This window comes from Fukomys damarensis, unplaced genomic scaffold (genome assembly GCF_012274545.1).
Source record: "Fukomys damarensis isolate Sample0158 unplaced genomic scaffold, DMR_v1.0_HiC HiC_scaffold_38, whole genome shotgun sequence".
Taxonomy (NCBI): Eukaryota; Metazoa; Chordata; class Mammalia; order Rodentia; family Bathyergidae; genus Fukomys; species Fukomys damarensis.
The window spans coordinates 44,218,376-44,229,002 of NW_022900950.1; the positions used below are offsets into that span (position 1 = coordinate 44,218,376).

At 37.6% G+C, this 10,627-nt stretch overlaps 1 protein-coding gene across 2 annotated transcripts in view; it reads right to left on the reverse strand.

Moving 5' to 3' along the window:
* Window positions 1-3,181: 3,181 nt before the first annotated feature.
* The window catches only part of Mrps31 (mitochondrial ribosomal protein S31), a 29,646-nt gene continuing 22,200 nt past the window's right edge, over window positions 3,182-10,627 (reverse strand). For both annotated transcript variants that reach the window (XM_033760002.1, XM_010639168.2), the window contains one exon: window positions 3,182-4,207. In XM_033760002.1, coding sequence (XP_033615893.1) covers window positions 3,978-4,207 — 230 coding nt within the window. In that variant the 3' untranslated portion in view covers window positions 3,182-3,977. The remainder of the gene's footprint in view (window positions 4,208-10,627) is intronic.

Genomic DNA, 10,627 nt, shown 5'->3' on the forward strand with positions numbered 1-10,627 from the left:
GCACCTGCCCACCCCAGCTTGTTTTATTTAACCATTCCTTTACTCACTCAGCTCGTTTTACTGAGTGCCTACTTCAGTATGTGCTCACTGAGGACCAGGAGGCTGACCCCACCACACAAACAAGACCAGGACAGGAGATATGGTAAAGCATTCAGAGTATTAGAAAATAAGAAGTAACTCCACAAAGTAGGAAGAGAAGCTGTCTTCAGGATGGCACATGGCCTCAAGGGTCAGGCAGCACCTCACCAGTGTATTAAAATTCTGGTAGCTAGTAGAGGTGTAGCACATAACCAGGTTAGGAAATGCTTAACAAATGAATGAATGATGTACGTGAAAACACTTTATATGACATCAAAGTACCACACAGATTTCAGTCATTATCATTTTGTTAATATGAGATCTACTCTTACTCTGCTTCCCTGGAATATCCACAGGAATATTTAGACAGACCACAGAATCAGGCACAGTGGCACTTGTCTGTCCCAGCCCTCGGGAGGATTGCTGAGTTCCAGGCCAGGTTGTATTTCATAGCAAGACTTTGTCTCAAAAAGCTAAAAAATAACAAAAAAGACAGTAGAGAAAACACTAAGGACTACTCATCTGTACATACTTTGGTCTCTCTTCCTGGTGGTGAGTTTGAAGCAACTAAACATGGGATTGAAAACAGAGGTTAGATGACAAATCCTTCTTTTTCAATGTCTCTGGCCATTTCCACTTCCCTCCAAAGTGCAAGTCAACAAAGCCGATTTTGAAAATAGTGCTAAAAATGACTGTTTATAGGTACTGGAAAGTGAGGGTAATAGTTGATTAAAATGAAGTACTCTATTTCACCTACGCTGGGTAATGGTAACTGGATCTGAAAATGTTCAAGTCGCGTGCTGACATTCACAATTAAATGCTGCACAGTGAAAAAAGGACTCATTGTGTCCATCCAAGCTCTGGGAAGGAATACATGGAAACAGAGCTGACTGATTTAATTCCCAGTACAGGAGACTGAACTCAGGGCCCTTGTGCAAGCTAGGCAAGCACAAAACCACTGAGCTACATCCTCAGCCATTTTCATTGTGAGAGAGAGCTTCACTAAACTGCACAGGGTGGCCTCAAATTTGTGATCCTCCTGCCTCAGCCTCCTAGGTAGCTGGGATTACAGGCATGGCCACTGCACCCAGCTCCGCCATCAGTTTTGAAGCAGAGACTATGCCAGTTATTGGCTGTGACATGTCTCTCTCAATACCTACAAACCTTGTGAGATGGAAATTACAGTCATCATTGGCATCAGGTCATCTTTTAGTGAGGGTCTCTGGGTAGCCAATTGTTTTCATGTATCTGACAACTTCATTTAGTCCTCATTTTTGAAAGATATTCCAAACATATCAATAACACATATACCAATATCCAATTTTAAAGTGCTCAATATGTACTTGAAAAGAATGCATTCTGTCATTAGTTGCTTAATTGTGAGTTAATCTTTTATTAATTGTAAAAGAAACTCATTTAAATGACTAACAGCTTGCAAGATAATTTACCCCCTTGTCTCCTGATCATCTGATCATACAAATGTTCCTTTTTAGTTTTTGTTTTTGCTGCATAAGGGGTTTCTTTACAACAATTTTCTAGTGTCTAATATGCTGTTAATCTCCCTGGGCTTTTTTCAAATCTGCTTAATCACTTTTAAATATCCTGCTTAATATTCTATTATAAACATATTTTATATGTGTATATGTGCTAAATCCAATATTCAAAGGCCTTACAAGTCTAATTCTGTGGTCTTGTTTCTGCTGGTACCCCTTCATGGTACCTCATTCTCCAGATGGTTTTGTAATCTGTGGCCTCAGGTTATGGTAAATTCTTTTGTATGATTTCTGTCAATTTGTATGATAGGCCAGGAGCACCACTAGCCTGGGGTCAATGCAAACTAAAACTGTTTTGAGGTGTTTTTTTTTTTGGTATCAGGGATCGAACTCAGGTCCTTGTGCTTGCAAGGAGGGCAGTGGAACCACTAGGCTAAATCCCTGGCCCTGTTTTGAGTTTTAATATTTAAAATAATTAGTTATTGGTACTGGGGGTTGAATCCAGGGTCTTTCCACTATGCTGCATGCCTTGCCCTGGTTTTATTTTTAGTACTGGGATTGAACTCGGGAACTTGCACTTGCAAGGCAGGCAGAGGAATCACTGAGCTTAATCCCTGGCATCTCACCCTGTTGTTTTGGTTTTTGCTTTTTGCAGGTCTGTGTCGCGAAGCTAGGCTTAAGAGGTCTATTTGTTTTAAGAATCTTTAATTCTTCAAGTAGGTGAGTTACTGCTAAACATCATAATGGAAAACAAATAGTTTTAACTTTGACATAAAGACTTCGCCACTTACTTCTACAAGGTCACTTTTTTATTTTTATTTGAGCCAGGATTTCTCTATGCAGTTCAGGCTGGCCTTGAATTCACTATATAGCCAGGATGGTCCTGAGTGAACTCATGATATGCCTGCCTCAGCCTCCCCAGTGCTGGGATTATAGGTGGGTATCACCACACCTGGCCAAGGTTACTTCTCCTTTTTTTTTTTTTTAATCTCTCATTGAGTTTATTGGTACATTTTAGGTATACAGTACAGTTACATTCATTATTGGGATTTTGTACCTTTACATGACAGGTCTTGGTTCTCATTTTTTCCCATGTCCCTGCCCTCCCAAGTTTATTTCTTTACAGTGATACAGACTTAGGTGAGGCTAAGTTAGTGTGAAAGACATAAAATATATATGCAAAGGCATGAAAACCATATATTTATGCATATAGACATGTCTACGAATCAAATCAGCACTGTTATAAACAGCTCTGTAGAGACTTGGATATATTTGAGCATTTACCCCAAAGGTTCCTGTATTGAATGCTTGGTCCTCACTGCAGAAAGTGTGGACTTCAAGAGGTGGGGCCTAGTAGGTCTCTTGAGGTCATTAGGTCCTCAGCAGGGATGGTGGGAGCCTCCTCCTCCAGCCTCCTTTTGAGGGTATGATCTCTTTCTGCTACACGTTCCTGACATTTGTGATTTCCTTGCCAGATCTCCAATTTTGCTGTTTGGACTTTCAGTCTCCAAAACTGTGAGCTAAATAAATGTATCCTCTTTGTAAAGTAAGCCTGGTTCTGGTATTTTGTTGTAGTGGCAAAAAGAAAAAAAAAAAAAAAAAAAAAAAGGACTAGTGCAAGTACTTTGGTGTCATCAGATATACGGCTATTACACTGTATTTCAAAGCAGTACAGGCACTGAGTGAAAAGAAAAAAGTTAGATGGGAGTTGCCTTAAACCTACCACTAATACTCAGAGATTCTTTTAAATCTATGAATGGACTTTTCTCCATAGAAGGGTATCCCTTAGGTACCATCATACTTAAAAACTAACATTCATTCATATTGTCAGGCATGACGTGAGTTCTTCACAAACAAATGGGACAAAGCAAGCCAACAGGCTGCTTGTAGCAGACAACAGCAGTTGTCCAGTACATAGTGCAAATGGACTAAAAAGGTAGTATACAACCCCCTTGGTGCCAAGAAACAGAGTAACTGTGTACACAACTGATCACACTGTCCTTGAGCATCCAACTCAATGAACATTTCACCCCAGATTCCTTAGCCCCTTCAATACCTGTATAAGTCTAATTCCTTTCCCAGTTAGTAGCTCTCTCTCTTTCCGAGTGTTAGCCCATCCATTCTCGGATGAAATCTCTCCCAGCTAGCTGCCACTATCTCTCTCCCAACGTCAGCCATCCGCACACACACGTGATAAACTTAGCTTTTCCCAGCTAGCTGCTAGAATATCCTGATTTCAGTCTCTGTTCACCAGAATAAACTTTCCTTTCAAAAGGCAATTTTTGACAAGTGGATTCTTTATGACTTATATCAGTCAAATCAGATGTACTAATTAACATTAAACTAGAATTATTTTTATTTCATTATATCAATTTCCAATAGCTTGAAATAAAAATTTCTAAGGTCTTAGTTGAACTGTATGTTATTTTCTTTTAAAATGTCCCTTTTTTCTTTAAAATAATTTCGGAACCACTCTATGTGTTCAACCTTCTGTTTAACACTCAGATATGGGTTTTTGGAAAGACCGCAAGTCACCAAATCCATGAAGTGGCGAATTGGTCCTTGTTTTGGAAAATCCTCCAGGTATTTATCCAGAAATATATGTTCATGAAATTCAGAACCATCATCATCAAGACCTAGAAAATAAGACAAAAATTATAATTTTGATTATAAAGCCTATATCATAAAATTAACAGTAATGAGGTAATATTGCTAAAGGCATGAATTTTGGAGTTAGACCTAGGCTTGCCCACCAACTTAACAAGTGACTTTGGACAAATTTCTTAACCTCTTTGAGCTCAGTTTCCTCAGGCATAATATAAGGATTAAAAGACTACCTTCCTGTGGTTTCAATAAGGATTAAACAGACAGTGCCTAGAGGAAGTGTTCAGTGTGGGCAACTACTAAGAAAACTATACAAACTGTATTTTAAAATATGTAAATAAGACAAGATGGAATCATGAAAATAAAGTGTATGCAGTTTTCAAAAAAAAAGCAAAATTAGGGCCAGGGATGTAGCTCAATGGTACCACTCCTGCCTGCCAAGCAATAAGGTCCTGAGTTTGATCCCCAGTGGGGGTGGCAGGTGGGAAGCAAAGACAAGACAAAGAAATGAGAAATGGAAAAAATGAACAGAAAACAAATAGGAGAGACTGAAATTCTAACAAATCAATAGTTACTGTAAATACAAATGGTCTAACTACACCAAAAGACAGGGATTGGCACAGTGGTTTAAAATACAGTGGTACCTTGGTTCAGGAACTTATTTTTTTCCACCATTTTGGTCACAAACCGAATTGGATGAATCAAATTTCTCCATAAAATCAATTTTGAACCTAACTATTGAATTTGATTTGGCAGTTTGTGACCAGAATAGTAAAAATAAGTAGGTTCATGAACCAAGGTACTATTTACTGTATAATCCAAGGATATGGTGTCCAACAAAAACTTTATTTAAACATAAGTGGATTAAAAGTAAAAAAGATAGAAAAGTATTTATCTCAGTAACATTAATTTTTTTAATTAAGTTTACTGGTACATTTTAGGTATACAGTACAGTTACATTCATCATTGGGATCTTGTACCTCTACATGACAGGTCTTGGTTCTCATTTTCCCCTTTTCTATCCAAGGATATGGTGTCCAACAAAAACTTTATTTAAACATAAGTGGATTAAAAGTAAAAAAGATAGAAAAGTATTTATCTCAGTAACATTAATTTTTTTAATTAAGTTTACTGGTACATTTTAGGTATACAGTACAGTTACATTCATCATTGGGATCTTGTACCTCTACATGACAGGTCTTGGTTCTCATTTTTTCCCCTTTTCCCTGCCCTCCCTTCACACCCTCCTCCCCTCCCCATTTACCAACACTTTATTTCCATTTTAACATTAATTAAAAAAAAATTAGTGACAATACAAATATTAGATAAAGTAGTATTTCAAAGCAAAGACAAGTTACAGGAAGAAAGAGAAAAATAAAGGATCAATCAACTAAGAAGACATAGCAATCCTAATTCCATTTCTAAATAAATGAAAGAGGCGGGGGTGGTGGTAGTGTGTGCCTATAATTCCAGCACTGGGGAGGCTGAAGCAAGAGGATCACCAAGAGTTTGAGGCGAGCCTGAAGTACATAGTGAGACCCTGTCTCAATCCCTCCCCACAAATGAATGAATGAATGAAAGAAAAACTAATGAAGTAGAAAAATTCAAAATTATAGTTGGAGATTTCAACATCATACTGTAAGCAATTGATAGAACTACTAGGATAACAAACTACCAGACACAAACTGAACACCAACCAATAGGATCTTTTTTTTTTTTTTTTCTTTTTGAGACAGGGTCTCACTATGTAGTTCAGGCTGGCCCTAAACTCACAGTAATCCTCCTGCCTCAGACGCTCAAGTGCTAGGATTACAGGTGTGCGTTACCACACCTGGCAACAAGATCAAATTGACATCTATCAAACACTGTGAAACTGCAGGACACAAATTCCTACTACACCCAAGGAACATTTACCTAGCAAGGTATCATGAAACAAACTTCAATATATTCATTCATTCATTGTACTGCTGGGGATCAAATACAGAGCCTTGAGCAAACAAGTCAAACACATTTTTAAAAACTGAAACAGGGGCCAGGGATTTGGCTCAGTGATTCCACCACCTGCCTTGAAAGAGCAACGTCCCAAGTTCAATCCCCAGTAACCCAAAACAAAACAAAACAACCCCTCCACCAAAAAAAACTGAAACAAAGCCAGGCGTCATAGCACATGCCTGTAATTCCAGCACTGAGGAGGCTGAGGCAGGAGGATTGCCATAAGTTCCAGGCCAGCCTAGGTTACATAGTGAATTCAAAGCCAGCCTGGAATCCATAGCAAGATCCTGTCTCAAAAACAAAGACAAAAAATTTAAAAATTAAAAAACCCTGAAATAATATACAATATGTTCTCAAAATAAAATGGAATTAAACTGAAAATTAGTAAAAGAAAGACAACAGGCCAGGTGTGGTGTCTCATTCCTGTAATCCCAGCACTCCACAGGCAGAGGCAGGAGGACTGCTGTGAATTTGAGGCTAGCCTAAACTACATAGTGAGACTCTGTCTCAAGAAAAAAAGATGGGCCGGGGATTTAGCTCAGCAGTTTGGTGGCCTGCCTCGCAAGCGAAGGGACCCAAGTTCAATCCCCGGTACCAAAAAACAAAACCAAAAAACAAACAAACCAAAAGAGACAACAGGAAAATCTCCAAACACTTGAAAATTAAGCACACTTAAAAGCAACCCATAGCTCAAAGAAGAAATTTCAAAGGAAATTGTAAAAATACATAGAACTGAATGAAAATGAAAGTACAAAAAAAATTTCAAAATTTGTGGGACATTGGCTAGTGGAGGGATATAGCACTAAAGCATACTAAAGGAAAGGTCTCATATAGGTAATCTAAACCTTAGTTTGTTATATAATGGAAAAATATAATACTAGGAAGTAAACTGTAAACACAGAACACAGCATTTTCAGTATTGTGATCCCAAAGGGACACACTGAGCCACTAAAAAACAAAAATCTTTCCCCAACAGCATCAAAGTAAATCTTCATGAAGCTAATTAATTATTAGTAGGGAAAGCATGACAGTTCATTAATCATAAAATTTAAATGAGAAATACAAAAGAAAGGTAACAAACTATTCAGGTTCCAGGTTACATATTTGTATAATGTCAATTTCAAACTATTCAGAAATTTCTAAATGTGTGTTGAGAGGAATGATAAAAGTGAGTTTCCATGGCTTCTTTCCTGTTTTTTCTTCAGATAACAATTGTCTCACAGAGCTGAAAACCAGATATCTCCTTTTCCAACACTGACCTATCAATAACACGTACAGTGTATAAGGACGCTTATCACATTTATCTCTCCAGTCTGACTAAAAAATATGTATCTCTCCCCTTTCAAGGAAGCTTTCTCAAAAATCACGTCAAATTAAAGAAAAATTCATTTGGAGTTTGGACACTGACAAGTTTGATGGATTTAAATGCTATACTGTTGATACAATGCACCACCAATTCATGGCTTTCCACCATCCTATTGGTGGTTCCTAGCCAATACCTGATACCTTTACTGATATTTGAAGATTTAAAAACATTATACTATAAAGAAAAAAGCTTTAAATGTTCAGTATAGAAATTACAGTAGCAAATTCTCTCACAATACAGTAAGTTCCCATGAGTATTCGAGAACTTTCATAGGTGTACCGTGTAACACTCACTTTGCTGGATACAAATGAATCCAACTTAAAAACATTCTCTCAGAACAGAACTGGTTCTTAGGTTGGGGTACAGCAATAACAGATGAGAATGCTGCTTTACACGTATAACCTAACTTGTTCCTCAGAAGAATCCTGTAATGTAAGTCCTGATAATAAGTTCTCATCATTTCAGAGATTAAATTTATGACTCACTTAGGAACTTCAACTTCTAAGCACCATGTTTCCCATCTCTCCTAAAAAAGTCACTTGTTATTCCTCAATACTGGGTTTTTAACTCCTGCGTACTTTAAAGCACACAGGTTTCATCAAACAATGAAATTAAAAGATGTTTTAACAGTAAATGAAGTATTTTCATGACACTACACATTGTATTTTCTTAGCTTTTTGATCCTTTAAAAATTCTATGGTCCTAAAAAAAAGATGAAAGGAACTAACATCTATTTAGTATATATGCTAGGAACTATGTAGAGCAATTCAGAAACTTTTCTAACTTCTCACATCCTCCTAATGATATTTCAATTTTGCAGATGAGAACCTGAAGCTCAGAAGGTGAAATAATGTCCCCAAAGGTAGATGACTAATAAATGATGCCTGAGATTGGCACTGAGATATGCACAACTAAGAAGTCTTTGGAAGTATGGTGGTACCAGCCTGTAATCACAGCACTTGAGGCTGAGGCACGAGGATCATGCTGAGTTCAAGGCCAGCATGGGCTACATAGTGAGTTCAAGACCAACCTAAACTACAAAGCAAGACCCTGTCTCACAAAAAAACCAAAACAAAACAAAACAAAAACTCTCTTTGGAGTCACATGTGGTGGACTCTGCATGTAATTCCAGTACTCTGGGAGGCTGAGGCAGGAAGACTGCAAGTGTAAACTCAGCCTAGACAACTCAGAGACTATCTCAAAAACAAAGAAAGAAAGGCTGGGGATATAGCTCACTTCAAAAGCCCTGGATTCAATCCCAAATACTGAAAAGAAAAGAAAAAACAAGACCATTCTTTTTATCTTATCCTGATACCTCTCAGAATATACAAATCATAATTTTTTTTTTTTTTTTTTTTTTTTTTTTTTTTTGGTTGAGAGAGGGTCTCACTATGTAGCCCAGGTTGGTCTTGAACCTACAGCAATCCTCCTGCCTCAGCCTCCCAAGTGCTGGGATTATAGGAGTTCACCACCACACCCAGATGTTTTTTGGTTTGTTTTTTTTTTTTTTTGAGACAGGGTCTCACTATATAGTTTAGGCTGGCCTTGAATTTACTAATACAGTCCAGGATGGACTCAAATCATGAGATCCTCCTGCTTCAGCCTCCCAAGTGCTGGGATTGCAGGTATGCACCACCACGCCCAGTGACAAACCATAATACTTGGAGAAATATATTTAGTGGGGCTTGGTGACACAAGGCTATAATCCAAGTATTCTGGGAGGTAAGACAGGAAGATCACCATTCAAGCCCTGCCTGGACAATTTAACAAGAACCGTCTCAAAATAAAAAAAATATTGCCAGGTGTGGTGGCGTGCATCTGCAATCCCAGCACAGGGAGGCTGAGGCATGAAGATCACTGTGAGTCTGAGGCTAGCTTGGGCTACATAGTGAGTACAAAGCCAGTCTGAACTACATAGTAAGACCCTGTCTCAAAAAAAACAAAAACAAAAACAAAAATAAATTAATAAAATAGGACTGGGTAGCTTAGTGTAAAGGTCTAGGGCTCAATCTCTAGTACCACCAAAAAAAAAAAAAAAAAAAAAAGAAGTGAAAAACAGCAGGCTATGTTACTATGTTACTATGTTACACCATATAAACATATAAATATCCAAAATAAGAATTTGTAGGTTTCTATAGTTTTCCTATAAAAAGTTAATACTTTATGAAAATATAATACTAAATGTTTTTGATAATTAAGATTTCATTTCATTTATTAACCCAAATAAAAGGTTACCAAAAGAGTTACCAAAAATTTTAAAAATCACAATACTATATAACCCCATGAAGGTTAAAATATGGATTACATTTCCTAAGTCTTACATTGTAGCTATTCTTACCATAAAGGTAAATAAATCTATTCTAATTGAAAATGCACCTAGAAAATTTAATGAGAATGTTTAACTTATGACAACACAGGTGCCATGAAAGAATAAATAGCATCGTAATACTGTTTTCCTTCTGGTTAAGAAGTTCAGAAAATGTTGAGGAAGATACTCAAAGTATCTTCATTGTGCAGCCAAAGGTTTCCAAAGCTTCCTAATATGTTGCTCTGAGCACCATTTACAAGTATCTTACACTTGATTAATACAGTGGTTTGATGAACAAAAGACATCAGCCTAAGGCCGGAAAGTGGTGATGGGGGCTGGCGTATAGTTCAGTACAGTACTTGCCTGGTGGTGTAAGACCTTGGGTTTAATCTCCAGCACAGAAAGAAGTAAAAGAAAGATTGGGTGGGGGGTGTAAAAGCTGTAATGTTTTCCAAAGCTGAACTATAATCTCATAGCCAGTATTTAACGCATTAGAAGATAGATTGGCCAGGGAGGTCAGCAGTGGTGATGGGGGCTGGCGTATAGTTCAGTACAGTACTTGCCTGGTGGTGTAAGACCTTGGGTTTAATCTCCAGCACAGAAAGAAGTAAAAGAAAGATTGGGTGGGGGGTGTAAAAGCTGTAATGTTTTCCAAAGCTGAACTATAATCTCATAGCCAGTATTTAACGCATTAGAAGATAGATTGGCCAGGGAGGTCAGCAGTATATCACCTGCCTGGCAATTACAAGGCCCCGAGTTTGATTCCTCATACAAAAAAAAAAAAAA